Consider the following 22,322-nt stretch of genomic DNA (forward strand, 5'->3'; position numbering starts at 1 on the left):
TGAAAAACATTGCGTTCACTAGAAAACGCATGAGCGTGCCGTCAAACACACACAGCAAAGCAGCAGGTTGCAGGACAAGAAGGCATTGTGGTTGTGCCACTTTCGCTAATCACACACCCAAAGAAAGTCGCGTCTAGAAAAGACACAATGACAGCAAATGAGGTAAAGCGGAATAATAGCTGAGGACTGAAAGTGTTATTATGTTGTTGGTTTTATTACAGTGACGGTGATGTCGGCAATATGATTATAGTTGTGTGCATTAGTTATTGTATTGTATTATTCTGATCACTGTGATAGTTAATCATTTCAATTACTACTATTACTACTAATATGTATGGCTGCTTCAATGCAGTATTATCATTGTTGTTGTTATTATTTTGTCCTTTCCGTCATGGTCTTTATAGCCGTCGCAGACATTTGCTGATGTAGTCCTGTATGTTTCTGTTGTTTTGTTATTGTTGTCACTGTTGTTGCTGATGTTTTTGTTTTTGTTGTTGCTGTTGTCCTTGTCTCTCTCTTTTTTGCCCCCTCTTATCCCCGCACTCCCCTCTCTCTTTTTTCTTTTCCCTTCTTCTCTATCTCCTCCTGCTCCGGTCTGGCCGCTCCAAATTTGCATAACAACAAAACATCAAAGTCAAAAAATTCTTTATTAACGGTGGAAGTGTTACTCCTGAATAAATACATGAATTAATGAAAAGGAATGAATATTACTATTATTTATCCAGAACAGAGAGTAAAATATTCCATTCCTAAGAAAAGACACCATAAATGGCCTCTCATTGGGAGGTAATGGAATACGTTGTGTTATCGTACGAAGAAGACCAGCCAAATGTTGCCAACTGACTTTCTTCACAAGCCCATAAAAGCCAGTTAAAAGTGGCATTTAATGATGTTTACATGTAGATAAAAAAGCCAAACTAGTATGGACATGACCTCATGGCTTTACCTTGTCTTTTCTAATGAGTGTATGCAAGTGGGAGGCCAGTGTTGCCAGACTCTTGTGCGCTAATGAAGTGAGCAGATTTGTTATGTGCGCAGCAACGTGCTACATTGTGCAAGTCCCTGACAAATGCGTAACAAGTATGACGGCAAGGCCAGTGCAGACGCATGACAGACCCACACTAGTGACAAAGAGGGTGACAATGGCTGTAATGAGTTCTCTATGCTCTTATTGGAGAGTAAGAAATGGAGCTGGAGTAACTTGCAAAGACTTTTTCCTCCCTCTTGTTTCAGAGGAGGGGTTTGCTGGTGGATCAGGGTCAGGAGGCCTGTTCTGAATGCCAGTGGGAACCTCCTCCTGTGCCCTGATTGGCTCAGGGGGATGTGAGTGAGTCCTGGGGAGGCCAGTCGGAAGGTGAGGGGCCTGCAAGCCTGCTTGAAGGGGGGGTCAGCTACCACTACCTCTTAAAGCCTTGGGACTGCTCATTAGAGGAACATAGTGATACAGAGAGGAGGGGAGGGCAAAGGAAGAAGAGGGTGACATATTTCCAGCAGGGGAACTTATCAGCTAAGGAGTGTTCATTCAACCTCCCTTGACTTGTTACCTGAGGCCCATACACACATTCAGAGAGAGGTGCGGAGGAGGGGATTAAACATTTTCATTTTGCCGTGAAGAAACAGGATTACAGCTTGTACACTTTTTGGACGTTGGATACAATCCTCCTGAGTTGTTGGTCTCAGATAGAAAGGCATGGCACAGGGACAAAAGAGCCCCAGGTGGGCATTAACCCAGCGCCCCTTCTACTTGGCACTGGGCCTGTGGCTCCTCTCCCTCCTCCACCTCCTCCTCAGCGTCTCGGCCGCAGACGAGTACGACTACTACAGCTGGCAGTCGGACAACTTCCACAACGGGCGCTTCTACACCAAGCAGCCCCAGTGTGTGGACATACCGGCCGACCTGCGCCTATGTCACAACGTGGGCTACAAGAAGATGAGGCTGCCCAACCTGCTCGACCACGAGACCATGCCGGAGGTCAAGCAGCAGGCGGGTAGCTGGGTGCCGCTCCTGGCTAAACGGTGCCACGCTGACACCCAGGTCTTCTTGTGCTCGCTGTTTGCACCCGTATGCCTGGACCGGCCCATCTACCCGTGCCGTTCGCTGTGCGAGGCCGTGAGGGACAGCTGCGCTCCCGTGATGGAGACTTACGGCTTCCCTTGGCCGGAGATGCTGACATGCGATAAGTTCCCCATTGACAACGACCTCTGCATCCCGATGCAGTTCACTGGCAACCACGCCACCCAGCCGCCAGGTACGCAACCTCACACAGCCTGGTAGACACTTACAGCGAGTTCGTTGCGCAACAAAGTGTCAAAAAAATAACTTAAAGTTTTATTTCATTTTGAGCTTGCTTCAGTCACCACAGATTTCATTTTTGTGATTCAGTACATGAAAGAAATATGCAAAACATGTTTTTTAATGCTCAAGCAGAAAAAACAATTGTGAAAAACTGTTGACATTTGACTCACTGCCAAGACTTTTGGCCAGAAGTGTACTGAACATTCCCTGTAAATACTTAAGAGCTCTTTGTTTACCGGCTTTACCACAAAAAGGCCACCATTCCCACAAAACTATGTAGAGGAGTGGAATGTGCAATGAAACATTAGTATTTTGGGATTGGAGTATTGGTGGTATTTTGTACACTTTGGTGCGGATCAATTAGGGTTCCGGCCTTGGTGGAGGTCAGCATTTTATATTCAACTAAAGTTGCCATTGTAGCCAAGCAACAACAGCATTCAATTAATTTGAATTCAACAGAAGGGTAAGCCTCTCCAGTATGTAAACACGCATAAGACCTTTGCACAAAACAGTCCAATTTGTGTTACAATAAGAAGCTTAACTATTATGTCATCAATTTGTTCTATTTCATTATTTAGTAGTATTAATCAGCCTGCACTCTGGACTGCAGGGGTGTCCAAAGTTTTTCCACCAAGGGCCACATCCTGAAAAATGAAAGGATGCAAGGGCCACTTTGTAATTTTGTAAAGGAACGTGCTAAAAAGAAAAGAACTGCATCTCAGCTTTGCGATATAGGTGAAAAAAGTATTATTAATATAAAGTTTGCAATTTCCAACTTTATTTTGTTTTCTTTCATGTCTCAAAATATTTAGAAAAGTAGCATATTTTTCTTCAGTTTTTATTTTCTTTTTTTCCTTCTTCTCTTCAACTTTATACTACTGAAGTGACTTTATTGTTCCTGATAATATTATGAGTATGGAAAATTGCAACTTTCTTTCTCTTTAGAATATGACTTTTTTTGGTCGGAATATTTTGACTTTATTTTCATAGAAGTGCAGCTGTTTGCTCCATTTCTGCTATTTTTTTAATTACATTTTTTAGCTCTATCTTCTTGTAAATTTTCCTCTCGTAATTAGGATTTTATTCCCATAATATTTCCCATAATATTTGTACTTTAGTCACGTAACGTTACAGCTGTTTTTCCTTTCCATTTTTCGATTTTTTTCTTGTAAATTTTTGTCTCCTAATTTCGACTTTATTCCCATAGTATTTTTGACTTTATTCTTGTAACATCATATCATAACTTTATCCACAACCTAATTTCCCCCCCAAAATTATGACTCTATTCATCGTTTTGTTTGTTTCTGATATTACTTACATATTACATTTTTTAAAAAGTATTTTTTCTTTAATATTTCTTTAAATTACTTCTATTTTTCAATTTTTGCTGTTGTTGTCGTGTTTAATTTTATTTTTAGAATGTGGCGCATGCCAATAAAAAAAACAAAAAACAGCCGAGGGCCGTGAATGCCCCCAGGCTGCACTTTGGACACCTCTGTTCTACTAGAACAAGTTCTGTGTTGATTACGGATGAACTGTGAAGTGAGAGAAAATATCCGGAGGAGGTCAGTGAGGCAGAGAGGGGTTTGCTTTTACGTGAAACTGCTGAAGACGGTTCCACGCCATCGCTGCATGCCTCAGGCCGGGACAGCGACGGACTTTGACAGACTGAGACACAGGCCGGAGACAGAGAGGCTCCGGCTGCCAGATTGTTCGCTGACGTTAGACAAATGGACTGTTGTGCTTTACTGAAAGGGTGACAGAGTTGCATCAGCAGATGTCCATCATGAGATAATCAATCAGTCTAACAGGTGAGTGTGTGGAGAGAAGGACACATCACTCACAGGATGCTAGGAGGAGTCCATTCACTAGAACGACACTAAGGGTGCGTTCACATCTATAGTTCACTTTCTTTGATCTGAATCTGTTGATGGGATGTACCATAAACGCTCGAATTATAATCAGGCTGTTTGTTTCACTCAACTGCAGGGACGGCAGCGTGTTTTTTAAACTTTAATAATAATTTGGAGTGCATGAGAAAGTGGAACGGCGAACATAACTCTCTTTAATCACAACATGGTCGTTTTTAGATTCATTGCAAGTGTACTGTACAGCGCAGCAGCAACAGAACCACTGTTGCAATAGTGGCAAGGATAAAACTGCTCAGCATGAATATCACTGAAACAACAGCAAAGTGTAAAACACACATGATTGGCGGGACCAACATTTTCGAGGGCATGCAGAGGTAGATAAAGCTGCTGGGTGCTGTCCGCTCATGATACTTCAAAGGCAGCTCCTGACATCTTGCGGAGTTAATAAAAACTACATCAGGAGTTTGCCTACAGCCACAGCTGTGAATGCCAATGATTTGTGACCTGGTGTTTATTAGAGATGTCGACAGTTATTTGCTATTGTAGACCACACATCCAGTGATGATAAGAGACTGTGTGGTTAATAAAGTGTTAATTGGAGCATTTATGGCATTGTGGTGTGTATCATCCTGGTTCAGCTGCTTCTTTCCTCAGGAATAGAGTTGAGCACCTTTTCGTTGTTCCTAGACCATTTTGGTAGATGAAATCCTCCTTAAAGGGTCCCTGACATGATTCATTTCATATGTCACATATTGTTTGTAATTATGTTCAACATTGTTCGATTTTTGAAAGCGAACGGTAAATTCTCAAAAATGACATTTCTAGTTCAAGGCGCCCGCCAGCCGTGACGAGCCAGCTCTCGCAGTTCAGCCCCATCGGTAGGTTTAGGCATTAGTCACTGAGAACGTAAGAACATTCCCTCCACAAAGTGTTCCTGGAAGTCTGTTGAGTTTTTTTTTTTTTTTGTGGCATCCTGCAGACAAACAAATGTCAGCAAAAACGTAACCTCCTTGAAAGAGGTAATAAATCTAGCAAAGAAATGATAAAAGCTTTGAGAGAGTGGAAAGCGAACAGAGAATTGTGTGCGTAGCAGACAACTTGGGCAGCCTCTTGACAATTGAGTGCTTAGAGGGGCAGTGAGGGACCTGATGGGAGTCTGTCGACAGTAGAGGAAGGTGGGTGGGTGGGAGGATGTTGAGGGGGGGTGGCTCTGCTGTGCCTTTGTTGGACCTGGCAGCCAGCAGGCCAATTAGCAGTGGGGGCCAATTACTGAGCTCCTAGTAATTAGTCAACAAGACAGGACAAGAGAGGCCGGCAGAGAATGGGAATGAGTGGGATTGTCTCAATGAGGAGAGGAGTGAAAGGAGGAGGAAGCGGAAAAGTGAAGTGCGTTGGACGAGAGAAAAGCTTCCTGCCTGTGCTTTAAATACTCACAGTAAATGCTTCATTGTTGTCACGGCACTTACTGACTTCAGTAGCCTGTTACGTTAAATTAGTGCTCCTCCTTTATGTTTATTCCGCACTCATGGTCAAAATTTTAAGACCCAAATTGCAAGGATTTGCACTTTTGTGTCTGAGGAGGTTCTTAAGTAGAGCATCAAAATGAAAAAAGAAGAAATCAGAGTGAGACAAAATTGTTTTGAGTCAGCAATTTATTGCAAACAACCATTAAACTGAAATATGCTGTTCATCAGCTGATCAAAAGTTTAAGACCATAGCTAAAAAACCTAAAATAGAAATAACATTTTGAAAAAAGGACTCAGCTATGATCCTTTGGCTCAGGGTCGGTGATATTGTTTTGGCTCTACCATTTAACTTGTTTGTTCCATAACCCCCAGGATCTCTTAAAAAGTTTCAAATGACTGTCTTACTACGTCCAACCTCGGCAGCAATGGCGCTGCGAGAGGCCTTGATGATGCAGCTCAACAATCCGACTGCGCTCAAAGAGAGAAAGCTTTTTTGCTTTTGCCATCAAGAGGTCATGACAGAGTGAATACCTGACAGAAAATGACACTGAATCCATATTTTTGCCAAGACTTTGGCTTTGACAGGCTGTGGTCTTAAACTTTTGATCAGCTGATGAACACTTCGGTTTTATTGATGTCTGCAATAAATTGCTTACACAAAAATTTCTGTCTCACTTTTTTTCTTTTTGCATTTTGACATTCTCTACTCAGAACCTCCTTAAGAGCCAACAGTGCAAAATGTAAATTCTTGCAATTTTTCAACTGGTCTTAAATGTTTATCAGGAATGTATTGAAAAGAACAAAACCTACTGTTTAAACTACGGATGTCCCGAAACCATCTTCAGGATCAGGATCGGCTGCCAATCCGCTGTATTTTGAAAATCACAAGAAAATCGTCTTCCGCCATTGGGATGGGGCCGATCTGATTGCTGTATAACATTTGTAACACTCCAACATGGTAGGTGCGGTCATGCACCTCAGAGCTGGTTGCCACTCAATTCCCGCCACCCGCAACAAGTGCAACACCACCATGCAGACATGTCCGCGGTGTACCGTGGTGACGTTAGCTTCACCTTGGACGTTGGATATTCAACTTTGTAGCTACAGCGGTATTTCCCCCTCACTGTGCCCGGACTGCTGTGTCATGGTGCGGGGATCTCGCTCGGGAAGTGCTGCTCTAACCTCTGGGTGTTTATACTAGGGACTGTCAATAAATTACTATTGCGTTGAAGAGAATCACACCACACATTTATCTATATCCATGTCAAATAGTTAGTCCTACCCTAAAAGTATTTTGCACGCACATTTTTTCCAATTTTACCTTTTATTGGATTAGGGACCTGACTCACAGAGGTTTGTTAAAAAACCCAAACAATATTGTTGTCATCCTGTGTAATAAAAAAGTAAATTCAGCAATACTTCGGTTGCATTATTTTTTGTTTTGAAGCGCTATTTCCAGAACCATATTCAATTTCACAAATTCATGTTTATAAAAAAGCTTATTATTAAAAAAAAAAAGACTATAAGGAAAATTGCAAGCCAAAAAATGTGGATCGGGACATTCCTACTTCAAAGCAAATGAGATTTTGCACAAAGCTTTAGCTCGGCTCTAAAAATGATAGCCAGAAAATTGCAGAACATCATTTTCGTCCTGTCGATCACATTTCTGCGACTTATCTTGGCTTTTAATCAAAAGTGTCCACAGCCAAGTGACACCAATCCCACATAATTACACTGTGGGAAAAAAAGATTCTGTGGTGAATTTGTGCAGAGCTGACTTATTCCATTAGGGAAAACGGACGCGCTGTTTTTACAGGACGGGGATCAACTATGTGACATTTTGCCTTTGCGGCTCTAGTAACTCATTCTTTTACGCGCTCTCTGTCTCTCTGAGGAACTTTCTACAACTGCCTCCTTCTGAAAAAAACAAAAAACAAAAGAGAGATGTCTGCTTTAATAACAATCATTACTGGGAGAAAGCAGTGCAGAGATGACATCAAAGCTAAAATGGATTGTAGGTTTAACAGCTATATTACATACTGTACATTATTTTAACCACATAACTCTATTATTCCAGTTTGTAGGTAGGTTTAACTGTCAGCCTGAAGGGTCAGTTGCTGACGTTTGTGAAGTAACACAAATTATTAGATGTGCATATGAGAGAATCTTAAGACGCACACACACCAGCCAAAGTGTCCCCACAAAAAAATGACTCAAAGACAAGAACAGACACGCACACACAAAAAACATGCAATTTAACAGGCTGAAAGGAGCTCGTTCTAACATTTTTTTTATATGGACAAAACAAAATGTCCTGACTAAAAGACATGTCCACACAGTTGCAGATGTCAGGAGTGCTGCTGCACTAAGAACTCACACAGACACACGCGCACATGCAGTCTATATCTGAAAGGAGCTCATCTTGACATTTTTCCTGTTTCGGCCCAGACCAAACTGTCCCCACAACAAAAGTTGCGATGTCAAGGGTGGTGCTGCTCAGAGATAGAAAAAGAAGCACACACACACACACACACACACATTGTAATGACTGTAATCCGAGCATTGTCCTTGCATGGACCAATCAAAATGTTCCCCAAAAGCAAGAAGTCCCCACAATAAAGATGGGAGGTCAAGAGTGGTGCTGCACAAAGACACCAAGATAAGAACACATGCACACGCGCATACACATTGTGTTTCCAAAATGTAAAAAGGAGCTCATCCTGACATTTTTCAGTGAACATGTCCCCGCAGAGAAAACGGCGAAGCACATGTCTATACAATTTTAACAAGATCGATAGAAAAATATCCCCAACATCAAGCAAAACATCTTTGCTGGGGCTTGGGCAGGGCATGGGTGCAAGTAACTGCCCGTAAGACAACGTATCGAAGGATGATAAAACGTTGAGGGTATGTGTCGTACACGCCTGCTCACATGTCTTCTCAAGCATCTTGAGCACAACCCATAGGGGACACCACAAATTGGAGACACACACATTGTCCACTTGAGACTGTGCGGTGATATTGTCATCCTTGCTGCCTTCAGTGATGTGCCAAGTGTAAATTACAACCATGCTGGAGTGAGACTGTCAGGTCCCTGGCAGCACAATGGCCACTACTCATGTGGCCCTGGCTGCTTTTGGAAAATGTGATCCAGTGCGCTGTCCATGGAACACTGCCTCGGCCTTTTTCAAAACTTCTGTATAGAATTCCTGCAGATGCAAGACGCGTGCTCTGCTTTAGGGGGCCCCAGGGGGAGGTGGGGCTAGATTGGGGGCTACTTTGGGAGTCAAAGCTCTTTTTGCATGCTACATTTAAACAGATGTTATAAGCGTTCCAACATAAATCACACGCTGCATTTCATCTCCAACATAGTACCGTTTTTGATGTCATAAGTGTTGCTGCTCGTAACGTAAAGAGTCCAAATGAGGCACGGGGTCGTGAACCGCGTACAACGTTCCCCTCGTAAAAGGAACTGTTGTACTGATGCTTTAGGGGAAAAGACATGTCACTTGATCAAATGACAACACTTTTGGATTTGTTTGTCTTTTTTGTAAAGATGTGTGTGTGTGTGTGTGTGTGTGTGTACATGATTGAGTGAGGAATATTATACTATTTTTCAACGATTTTAAATAAGTCTAGTTTCGAAGTGCTTTTAATAAGCCCTACTGGGAACACAGCATTTTCTGTGTCTGTAGCTTTAATGCTGATCAGTTGTGTATTTCAATAAAGTTTTTCAAAGAGAGAGGCCTTTTCTCTATATGGAAGAACGGCAGTGACAAGCACCTTCCAGCTCACGCACGCCTGACCCCTTCAGGATGAAGTGGTGCTGCAAGTGCCTCCCGGACGACGTTTCTGTGTGCTTTATTGTCCTATTAGCAAGAATAATGATGTCACACTTACAGTAAAGTCTAGTCAGCGCCCACGTCTGTAGCTGACTGACAGATAAGTTTCAGGCTTTATTTTTATTAAAGATGTGTAGCAAAGCCTTTTCTTTTTGTTTTCTTTTTTTGTGGTGGGTGTAGGTTTCCAATGGACCTTCTTATTGTGCAATTTGCTCTAATCGTGTTTTTTTTTTTCCTAATACAGAACCCTTTCCTATCAGACAACAACTCATCACAACGGATAGGAATAGCGATGCTCCTAATAAGTAAAGGCTGCATTAAATTGATGCCACGGGCAAACACATCAATACACTTCATTTTGATTCCTCGGCCAGACACCACACTGAATCCTCAGCAGCATCCAAACGCTGCATTTCTGTCCAAACACTTTCGCTGCCTTCTTTTCCCCCCCGACACGTCAACACCACCGGGCTTCCCGCCAATCCACAAACCCCCGGGGAACCCAAATGAATTACAGCACAAGCAGAAGAAGATGTAACAGCTTTATTCCATCATGTGTGGTGAATCTGGATTTGGATAGCTCTGTTTACACGTACATTATTTCTAGTCAACTTTGACAAAATTATGCATTCTTTTCCCCCTCATACGTTGAACGTTGTAAAATCCTTTGTAGGATGTAGAAGCTCTTCAACCATTATTCTGTTTTACATTTTAAAGCTAAAATTGTTAGGCTAAAATACAAGCATTTTAATCCATGACTGAATAGTTTTAAAAAAAAAAACATAAAAAAAATAGGAGCACATTATTTTCAAGTAAAGATGTCAAATTACAGTTGCATTGCTTGAAAAGCTGTTTTAGTGTTTAATGGAGGCCATGCAAAATCATACAAAAATGTACGTTTTGAAAAGGCCTATTTTATCTTATTTGCCAAATAAAAACAGGTTTTACACAGATTTATAAAAATAAAATAACGTTTTTTGTAGTATTATGAACAAAAAAAAAAAGAGGATGCCCGGTGGGATACATTGTGGCTGTCTATAACCATACATTTCTTCTTTCCTTAGTCTCATTTTTTTTTTATTTGCATATAGGGCACAAATGATTGACCCTATGAAATCTACCTAGCAACAGGTGATAACACAAATGTGTTATATGACTAGGAAAATAAAAGCAGCAGTTCTGTTGATAGAGCATTTTCCCCGAAGTTGAACACGTTCATTGCGAGACGTAGCCTGGCTAAGTGATTGGCGGACCACCTAAACGCCATTGTGCGTCTCGTGTCCATGAAAGGACCGGGAGCCCTCACAGGAGGAGAAAGTGGCAGTTAGTTGACAAGAACATGCTTAGACTACCTCAAATGCAGTGTTTAGGGGGGTTCACCTCACCCTGACCCGAGCAGCGAGGCGTTGCCAAACTTTGACCTCTCTCATTATCTGGCCAGACACTGAGGTTTGGGCTGGGGTGATGATAACCTCTGAACTCTGACTTTTGACACATTGGTCTGTGCCACAACCGTGCTAGCACGGTGCGTTTTGTGTGTGTTTTCACATTTGACAGGAAAAGTCAGAGTTTGGAAAATATTTGGTAAATTCCGTGGAGGTGTCAACCTTACCAATAACATTTTTTTGTGTTTTCTTGATGCGCTGATTCTTGTACAACGGTTGAAGTGGACACCTTCCGTTCTTCTCCTGCTATCGTCTCTCAATTACTTCAAGGCAGTGTGTGTGTGCGCGTGCGTGGGTGTGAAAAGGGGTGACAAGGTCTCCACAACTATATGGAAGAAAATTACAGGAAATTTACAGAAATTTCCCGTATTTTATGCTGCAAGTCTGTGCGCGCATAAGAAAGATAAAAAATACATTAGAAGTAAATCATTTAAAAAAAAAAAAACATCCAGAAAAAACAGATAATTCCCAAAATATGTGTACTTAAGCAAAAGAGGCAGCACCATACAGTTTGGGTTATAATTGAACTCCATTTCCTTCTACTTGCTCTGTCACAATATTCAGCTGAATATGAACAGACTAGCATTTACCTTCCTGCAAAGCTCAAGACCACACCTTCAACCCCAAAATAGACTCTGAAATTTCTGTAGCCTAATTTTAGAGCAAACATCCTTTAGCCTGCTGGAGTGCGTAAGGCCTCCGCTGCAAATAGTTTCTGACAGGTAGGGAGTGGGGCTCAAAAGGGGCTGAGGGCTTAATGATTTCTTACAGACACAGCCGTTAGATTGAGGCTATTTTGACCTTCACAGCGCCAAATGAAACGTGTAATTCAGCTCACTGGAGTCCTCGTTAACGCGCCACTCTTCATTCTTTTCCTCTCAGTGTCAAAGGTGTGCCCGCCGTGTGACAATGAGCTGAAAGCAGACAACATCATGGAGCATTACTGCGCCAGCGACTTTGGTAAGTAGACAGTAAACTGGTTGCTGGGACACTCACTGCACTGTAGGTCACTTGAAAAAGTTTATCTGCAATCAGCAGCCTGCACTCTGACGAGACTAATGCAGTAAATAGCAATGGGTGGCCTTTACTGTGAAGGCACACACAACACAAAATATATTTGTCCTGATCTTGTCATGAAAACACAACAAACAACAAAACTAAATAGGTACATTAATGACAATATGTGGTACATTACAGTGGGCGGTGGATAAAGGGACTGTGTCATTTTGGATTTTGGGAGGGGATGAATGGTTCCAGCAAACGACAAAAAGCGAAAAATCAATTTCTCCCTATAGTGCCATATTTGTGTTCATTTGTCCATCTGTTAGCCATCTGCTTCCTGCTTCTTGACAAATGGCTTGGTACGACATGAGCAGATCTCTGCTCACACTTTTATCCACATTTGCAAACGAATGGGTTCTTCCTCGGCTCACCCTGTCACCCAAACTTTCCTAAAAACCGATGCGTAGTTTGCAGCGGTGTGGACTCGAGTCATGCAACTTGGACTCGAGTCAGACCCAAGTCACAATTGTGGTGACTTTGGACTGGACTTGACAGTATCATCAAAGACTCGCAATGTGTCCCCATTCAAAGCATTCAACTAACGTGATCGTTATGTTATTTCCAGCAAGACACATAAACCCTTTGAATGTGCCTCGTTGAATGCATCTGCTCACGTCCAATCAGGTTTAAGAACAACCAACAAATGCGTGGATTACATTTCTGTGCACTGACTAAATCCCAAATGCTATGTCAGGACTCTTTTCCTGTGACTAAGTCTTGTCACGCTAGCCTTATTTTATTTAAAAAACACAAAACAATTCAAAATGCATTTGTTGTGTTTGTCAAATTTAATAGATTGTTGGCATTTTATTTGGGAGACACTAAACAGTGCTGATGACTTATAAAGGACGGGAAAGCTCTAGTCTGTGACTTTGGACTTGACCCGACCTGCCTTGCCGTGACTTGGACGTGCGTGTCTTGACCTGGGCTTTGGCTCGAGACTTGAGACTTGCAAACCACTGACTTGCTCCCGCCTCTGGTACTTTGTGCATAAACCAGCTAAGTAATTAACAAAATGTTACATATTATTATTATTATAATATTATATACAATAACAATGTATTTAGTTCTTAATAATATAATTATTATACATAATATTATATATACATAATATCATATTCATAGTCCTGCAAGAATTATTTCCGAAATTGTAGAAAATGTTGCATTACTTCAAAAGCTATTACGGTTATGGCCGTTATGTCTGTTTTCATAATAAAATATGTTTCCTGTAATACACAATTATACATTTTCTCCCATTATTGCACACAAAAAAGGCTTCAAGTATCAAGTAACTGATCAAATATTCCCAATCTTTATTAAGAACAGTTCAGAACATGAACAGGTTCTTCAGAATAAGAAGCCTACAGGATAGTATGGAACCTGTAGGCGTCTCTTGCCTAGCACCGCCTCTTACACAGCATTGCTTCCGGCTTCCCAGCATGCCTTGCGGCACTTGTTTTGTAAAAAGTTACAAAAGTTACATGTTGAGAGTTAGCATAGTTAACATACTTTATTATTCCCCATAGTAGTTGTCCGGTGTGTGTTTAGTTATCTGTAATATGTTGTGCTGTCATTATTATGTCCTCAGTATTCTGTCGAGTGACAATGTCATGAAAATAAAGCCAAAATATTATGGGAATAAAACCATAATTACGGGAAGAAAGGTGAAATAGCAGAAATGGTAAAAAAACAGCTGCAATTTTACAAGAATAAAGTCAAAATATTAAGAAAATATGTCGTATTCTAATGAGAAGAAATGTCGCAATTTTATGATTTTACAATTATGAGGAAAAAAATGTCATTTTAGTCGTGTACAGTTGAAATATTGAAGAAAAATAAATTTGTTTTGTTTTGTTTTTACAAAAAAAGACCAGAAAGAAAAATAACAAAATAAAGATGTAATTTTTGGAAAATTAGGTTGGGGAAAAGTTAAAATATTATGGAAATAAAGTCATAATATTATGAGAAGAAAATGTTAAAATATTATTTAAGAAGAAAGTAAGAAATATTTGTGAAAAAATAGGAAAAATGGCCGGAAAAAAAAGAGCAAACTTCTACTACTAATAATACACTTTTTCACTTTATTTTTTGCTTTACAAAACATCAAAATGGCCCTTGCATCCTTTCATTTTTTCATTTTTGGCCCTTGCTGGAAAAAGTTTGGACACCCCCGCTCTAGATGAATCCATCATTGCACTCTGCTTATGGTTGTTTACGCTGAAAGATCATTCTACTTGTTTACGTATGTTATACATAACCGGATGTGACGTTTACGTCTACGCTACGTACATTGCGTACGTTTTTACGTAGCTCAGTATTGGTGGACGTCATAAGACGATAGAAACATCCGCATGCTAACGAAGTATTTTAACAAGAGTCCCTCATGAAATAATCTCCCAAAAAGTACGGTTATCCGCCATTTATGTTCATACATTTAAAAAAGAATAACTCCCACAGCACGTGACGTCACAGAAGTCAAAAATTCGCTAAAGGAGGAAATGACGTAGTCCTCCCGCATGCGCGGCACCGATTGCGTTCCGGGTACGAATTGTGTAGTGACAGTGGGCCACAAAATAGACCCCTGATCTAGCGTCTTTGTGCTAGATTTAAAATGGTGGGGAAAAAACCAACTCCAGAGGCTCATGATGAAATGATTACATTTTTGAACAGCAAACGAAAATAAAATGTGACTAAAAAAGCATATTTTCTTGAGGCTCTGTAAATAAGTTCCCCAATCCGGTATGTCATCGGGCAGGGACGCACAAACACCTATAAAATGACTCCATTTAGTGTCAATCATCTTTTACACAGCGAGCACATCCAACCACCACCACAAAGTAGGTTTTGGTCATGACTTTATCATCTCTAATGAAATAGTTTGGCTGACTAACAGCAGCACTGCAAATCAGTCAAACATGGAGGCTCAGAAAGCATGACCAGATTCTTTTCCAGCATTAAAATGAAACATGATCACATAGAGTAGACGGCAGATAGCAGCTAAAAGACATTCCTCTGTCTTCAAATGTATGCATTTATGTCCCTGGGTGACAAACGAGTTGACACTTGAGGATGAGTCTATGATATTCTTGTCATAGTTGATAGCTGATTACGGTTTGATCTGTCAGTGTTCCTCTTCTTCTGTCCCCTCGATTTGCCCTCCAGTCATTTCAACTTGGGGTTATATTACCCTTTTGTTATATTACCCGTTTTTTGATGTATTATCTGATATCTTTGCCAACATTCCTTGCTGGACACTTCCAAAAACCTGGCACAAATTGATGAAAGGTGGGGTGAAATTGAAATCTGGTTTTATTCCTAATAATAGCCAGTTACTTCTTTTTCATTTGTTTACTTTCAATGGTCCTTGTAAAGTAGTTTGGATGTCTTGCTTTAGAGGGGGTGAGTTGGTAGGAAATGCAGAGTCACTCAGGATACGATTCTATCACAATATTTTGCAAAATATAACAATAATATCATGATACAGTAAGTATAGTCATTACGTTGGAAGAAAACAAATTCTTGTAGAAACCATCTTCCGATACCTTAACAATACAAATAATGAAAGAAACCTTTTGAAAGCGGCGGACTCCTATACCAGGGCCAGCTGGTCTGTGTTGCTCTGGTAATTGCGACACAACACTTCAATAAATACATCCGCATAACCAGAAGAATGTCAGCTAAAAGCTCAACAAAGCACTTTTAGGAAAACAGAAAACAATTCCAACCACAACCCTTTGAAAACAGGGTGTACTTGCCATCCCAATGGTACGAGAGCCATTCTTTTACTGCTTCATGTACCCGGTAAATGTACATTTGTACATTTACAGTACCTAACTACCTGTCTCCCCTTTTCTTTGATGCCAAGGTCACCCATGTAGACCTTGTCTTTTTGTAATAAAATGGTCCTCGTAAGGCAAAATATCATTATATTAATATAATGTAAAATGTCTCATGATATTTCCATACTCGCAGTCCGATGAATCGTCCAGTTGATGTTTTTATTCACTATTGGTTGTAGGAATTTTGCAATGTTTTGCCAATGATAATCCATCCAGCCATCCATTTTCTACGGCACTTGTCCTCACTAGCTAGGATCGTGGGGGGTATGCGGGAGCCTATCCCGGCTGACTTTTGGGCGAGAGGCAGGGTACACCCCGGACTGGTCGCCAGCCAGTTTGACTCTGAATAAGCTTCACTGCTGTCCATTTTGTTGCATTTCACTGCGTTCAGTTTGTACATTACAGAAAAATAAATAGATATCAGTGTGTCAATAGTATTTCAAACTGGGGGGGGGGGGGGTTGTGAAAACAAACCCACGCACGCACAGGGAACGCAAACTCCACACAGAGATGCCCAAATGCAGATTCGAACTGCCCAATTTCCTGACTGTGGTGGCCAACATGCTAACTAACCACTGGCCCACCCGCCAATGATAACGATACATGCCGGAAAATAGGCCGACCGGATGTGGGTGCGTTCTGCAGATGCGTTAAACCGATTGCGTTACGCGTACGTATTACGTAGTGACACCTCCCGCATGACAACAAAGTACTAATACATCTGCCAGCACACACAAATGCACTAACAATTTTGGATAAGAAACCAAACATTTCTCACCATTGTCCAATACTGCACAAGTACAGACTGTTCATCAGGGAAAACATGGCCAAATGATCAAATTTCAGTTTTATTTATAAAATGATCCACGGGCTATCATCTCGTCCTCTTCAGCAGTTTGTCAACATCCAAACATCTGTTCATAACACAACCAGGGGCGCTGAGAGGGGAGATTGAATTATTCCTTTTAAGAAAAAATGTATTTGGGCAAACAGCTTTCTCCATTCAAAGCTGCTTCTGAGTGGAACCCCAGCCCCCCATAGCCATTGGAAATAAAAACACATGTCATGCATTGGAGATCCAGCTAAAGAAATGACTTATTGACAATCGTATCAATAACAATCCGCTACAGACTGACTGGTGCTGACGTTGTTGGTGTCCTGTCGTGTGTGTGTTTGTGTCTTGGTATGATGTTGTTTGATCATTGGCTCATTGTGTTCCCGTTGTTAGATTTGATATACTTTTTAGTAAACGGGATTAGCACAAAGGACGACAGATGAAAAATAGTCTTTTGGCTAATCCTGGCATATTGACAGAAATGTTTATACATATACGTTGTCCATGTCAATAAATAAATAAAACAAAATAACGTAAAATAAAACAAGAAAATATGACGTGCCAAAACTCCATTTTACTCGTTCTGTTTTGGCAAGTGAAATTTGTTATGTTGGCGGAATATGTTCCTTATTTTAAAGTAATACTGTATCGAGCTAAATATTAGACGACCCTGAATATAAGACAACCCCTCTTTTTCATGACACCTGCAGGATTGCATGCATACAGCTCTTGACCTTTAATATACGACAACTTGTCTTTTTCAGGCTTTTTTCTGAGGAAAAAATACTGTCTTAAATTCAGGTCAATACGGGATATCTCCAATTTTAATTTGATATTAAGAACATCGAAGAAAATGTCATGTTTTTCAAAAATAACTCAAAGGTAATTGTTAAGTGTTTACATTCTTCCGCGCCCTGGCTTGTAGGCACCAAAGTAGCCACCTAGAAGGAACTGGATGGGACTCAGGGTGCACATGTGAGGCAGTTCAGCACACACATTCCATCCCGTAACACGCTATCGCCCCACGTGCACCGTGCGCATATCGGGAGATGTTTATGGAACAGTAGACAGGCAGACATTGAGTCTTCCAACAGGGCCACGACGATGCCTCACAACGACCCCCGTGCCTTTGCCTGGCCCGTGATTAATGTCAGCTGTCAGAACGCTCGCCCAGAGGATTCCTGTCTCGAGTGGTTGGCAGCTTCATTTTCAGTTCAAATATGCACTTTTAAACACAAGGCCTGATGGGTGGTACGAGTCAGTGCTTTGTTAGTTTGATTGGGCCGAGACTTTAGACTCAACCTCTGCATTCTTAGCACAAGTACGGTTCAGTTTTTCATGTTTTTATTGTCATAAGGCATTGGTGTAAGTATAAAAAATAGACCCACAATAACTCCGTATTAGACTTGTCGAGAATATGACCTAAACAAGGGCAGGTCATTCTACTCTATACTCTATATTCTACTCTATATAGTACAATATAACCTATAACCTTCACTGGCTTTCAATCAAACACAGAATGTACTGCAGTGTACTCCGAGCTATCTCAGTTACGGGAGGTTGAGGCACCTCCAGGCAAACAAGGTAATCATGAATGCTCTAATTATAGACGGGGCATTTATTGACCTAAACAGCAGGCAATGATTGCAGCGAGGCTGTTACAGTAGCAAGGTTTTTAAAAAATGTCATCATGATTAGGAGTGCATGAGAAAGTAGACAGGACAATGTTGCTCTCTTCGACCACATTATTAAAATGTGTATTTCACAACACGGCAGCAGCAAAAATAGCGGTAAGGAGCAAATTAGTCAGCCAGCATTAATACCAACAATGACACACACTGCTGAGTAGCGCCACCAACATTTTAAAGCGCATGCAGAAGTAGATAAGCTGCTGATGCTTCAAATACAGCTACTGTCATCTTCAAGTTAATAAAAAGTACATCAGAAGGTTTGCCTAAAGCCGTATTGCTAATGCCGGTGTTTTTTGACCCTGTGATAATATGAGACCATCGCTGTTGCTGTCGTTTTGTTGTTGTAGGCCACGCTGTTTGCGTTTCTAAACCTCACACGCGGTAACTACAGGAGACTCTGAGGTTAATTGAATAGAGGCATTAATCGGAGCATTTGCTAGATGTAGTTCTTGTGAAATCCTGCTCTTTAACCAACCAACTGCAATAGGAAAATACAACCTCTTTCCCCGAATTGGGTTCTGTCGTCTGGACAAATAAGACTCGGCGCATTAGTCATCGGACATCTAGTCCCGGTTCATTGAGCATTCACACTGACGTTTTTAAACATCGGACTAAGTAAGCTGCCAACAGGGAAGTTGGTTAAGTTGTCATGCTGGTATCACACACAGTTGATAGCCTGGTGCAAGCATAGGACCTCATTTTAGCCGAGAATAATCAGGCAGGTTTTCTTACTTTGGCACAATACCAGTGCAGTCAACTACGTCAGGGGTTCTCAAATAGTCTCAACTGGGGACCCACATTTTCCAGTGGTCGTGGGATGGGACTCACTTTGATTTAAGTCATTTTTTATTTTTATTTTTAGTATTTTTTGCATTTTTATGTCATTTATTTATTGTGATTTTTACACTTTTGTTAGTATAAGTCATTGCCGTTTTTAGATTTATTTATCTATCCATTCATCTTCTATGCCGCTCATCCTCACTAGGGTTGCGGGTATGCTGGAGCCTATCCCAGCTGACTTCGGGCGAAAGCCGGGGTACACCCTAGACTGGTCGCCGGCCAATGGCAGGGCACATATAGACAAACAACCATTCACACTCACATTCATACCTATGGACAATTTAGTCGCCAATTAACCTAACATGCATGTTTTTGGATGTGGGAGGAAACCGCAGTAGCCGGAGAAAACCCACGCACGCACGGGGAGAACATGCAAACTCCACACAGAGATGCCCAACGGAGATTCAAACCCAGATCTTCCTGATCTCCTGACTGTGTGGCCAACATGCTAACCAATAGGCTACCATGCGTTCAGTTTTATGTTACGTATTTTAATATAACCAACATCTCCTGTTTTCTTCTCAGTCCTCAAGATGAGAATCAAGGAGGTGAAGAAGGAGAAAGGTGACAGGAAGCTGATTGCGGCCCAGAAGAAGAAGAAAGTGCTGAAACAAGGCGTGCTGCGGAAAAAGGATCTGAAGAAGCTGGTACTGTACATCAAGAACGGCGCCAACTGCCCATGCTCGCAGCTGGACACCCTGGGCTCCAACTTCCTCATCATGGGCCGCAAAGTGGACCAGCAGCTGCTGCTCATGTCCATCCACAAATGGGACAAGAAGAGCAAGGAGCTCAAGTTTGCCATCAAGTACATGAAGTCCCATCAGTGTCCAACCTACCACACTGTGTTCCAGTGATGCAACTCACCGTCCTGTTTGTAGAATCCATTATTACGCCACACATTCTTGATTTATTTCCAAATATTCCACCATAACCCCGGAAAACACGGTCTAAAGAGTGTCTATAGGGTGATAAAGCTTTTATTTGCTCTGTTTTAACATAATGGGAAAGAGGTTACATCTTTTTTGTATCATGTAGTGGAGGAGCCTGTTCTCATGACAATTTAGTAGGACTTTAGTGTAACTAGTGGACCTGGAGAAGCTTTATTTTTCTATTCATGGATTTTATATAAACAAACCTCCCTGTAAGACCTCTAAAGCTGGACGAACACAGTGCCATTTTTGCCCAATTCTGTCTGTATGGATAGTATTTGTATGTAACGTTTCCGTACAACATTTTCGTGATATATCTAGGATGCCTTAGTGTTGGATTCGTCACAAACACACATAGATTGCTGTGCTGGAACTACAGCGTTCCCTCGTTTATCGCGGGGGATAGGTTGCCAAAATAGCCCGCAACAAAGTAGCCAACTTCATTTTTTTGTACAATGATTATATATGTTTTAAGGCTGTAAACCCCCTCGCCATACACTTTATACACTTTTCTCAGACAGCCAATAACATTTTACAACATTTCTCTCTCGTTTAAACACTTTCAAAAAAGTTCTAACCTTCATTTGAATTTTAATGATCAACCTACAGGTCGGACACAAGAAATTATGAAGTCACTCACGCGTATTTCACTCCCGTGGCCGTGCCTGTCCGTCCTGGCGTCGTTCTGCGGTACTGTAGCGTTTTTGTATGCTTGTTAAAACATATTGCTGCAGTACTCCTCCTGTTGCAGTCCTCCTGCAACAAGCTAGCAAGCTAGCGATGACACAGGAGACACGGTATGAAGGAGATTGATTGACAATGGTCTACAGCCAGTCAGGATGCAGAAAACAATAAGCGGTGCAGACAGACGAGAGAGGGAAGAGAGAGACAGTCAACTTCCCACAATGCAATTCTTCTTAAAGGACCAGACTTGCCCTGTAACAGTGTTCATACGCTGTAATAAAAAAAAACACTAAAAAAATTCAGCAAAAGGTGTTTTTTTTTGTACTATTTCTTACTGAATTACCATGAGAACGCGTACATTATCTTACAGCGGCTTATGCAAATAGCAGCAGTGACAAATAGGAGCTTTAATATTCAAAATTGCAGGTGAAATCATGTTTAATTATGTAACGATTATTGAGGGAGGTTATTTTTTTGAAAATGCAGAGGAGTGATGTGCTAAATGTGGACTGTGCAATGGGCCGCTGCAGCTCAAACGTCCCAGGAAGAACCTCAAAGTAGTCGTAGACGTAATAATGCAAGCGTTAGGTAATTCCCTCGCATAGATGATTAGGAAACCTTTTTTCCCCGTTGGGAAAGAAGAATCGCCAAGGAGGAAGATGAAGCGCTGAGATGACTGGATGATGTTGCCACTGACTTTAGAAAAGGAAACTTCCACATTTTTCAAATGGAAGAGAGAAAGAAGAAAGTTCCTTAGAAGAAGCCAAGTAAAGAGACTCTGGACGGAGCACAATGTCACCGGTACTCATTGTTTTTTGTTTTGTTTTTTAATAGCTTCTGTCTTTAAATGTTTCCTTTTTTGTACTTTCATGTTTTGATTTGCTTCTGTGCTATGAAAGCAGAACTCCTACTTAAATACACATACCGTACATAGAAACCAAATCCACTGTTCTTGTAGCAATAACAGATTCAATTTAACCTTGACTATATTTTTTTAATCACTTAACCTGTAAGTAGTTCTGTTACTTTGGTTTGCAAAATGTAAATGAATAAAGTATATTTGAAATTTTTTTAAAGAATATTTCTTGGCATTGTGTTATTTCTTTATCGTTAGAAGTATATCATTCTTTTTATGTGAATGTATGCAACCCTCTGGAATCCTTTTTTTTTAATGGAAATTGCCCAAAAAATGAGCTAAAATGGTGGACTGTGTGTATTACAGCATAATTTGACGACTAAAACGAGTACATTTTTCACCAGAATTGAATGTTTGCAAAATATGGTGGATTTTTGAGTGTTAAAACCCCCAAAAAGGCAATTTAGTTGCCCAAATAGCAATTATTTAATACTAATAAGAGGGAGCAAATTCATCCAAAGCGGGTCCTTGCACCCCGGTGCTCGGGCTCTAAATATAGCGGAACCTCTTAAGCTGCACAATTCTTAAATGACATTTGTGACACCCCCTATGGATACTAAAAATGCTTTTGAAGACATGCTACACAGATATCCTCATAGTTTTATC

General features: G+C 41.0%; 1 protein-coding gene across 1 annotated transcript; it reads left to right on the top strand.

Moving 5' to 3' along the window:
* Window positions 1-1,422: 1,422 nt before the first annotated feature.
* sfrp5 (secreted frizzled-related protein 5) lies at window positions 1,423-21,867 on the top strand. The gene is made up of 3 exons (XM_054799526.1): window positions 1,423-2,249; window positions 11,803-11,880; window positions 19,713-21,867. The coding sequence occupies exons 1-3, from the start codon at window positions 1,691-1,693 to the stop codon at window positions 20,039-20,041; spliced, it is 966 nt and encodes a 321-aa protein (XP_054655501.1). The 5' UTR covers window positions 1,423-1,690; the 3' UTR covers window positions 20,042-21,867.
* Window positions 21,868-22,322: the final 455 nt, after the last annotated feature.

Source organism: Dunckerocampus dactyliophorus, chromosome 14 (genome assembly GCF_027744805.1).
Source record: "Dunckerocampus dactyliophorus isolate RoL2022-P2 chromosome 14, RoL_Ddac_1.1, whole genome shotgun sequence".
In the NCBI taxonomy this organism is placed as follows: domain Eukaryota; kingdom Metazoa; phylum Chordata; class Actinopteri; order Syngnathiformes; family Syngnathidae; genus Dunckerocampus; species Dunckerocampus dactyliophorus.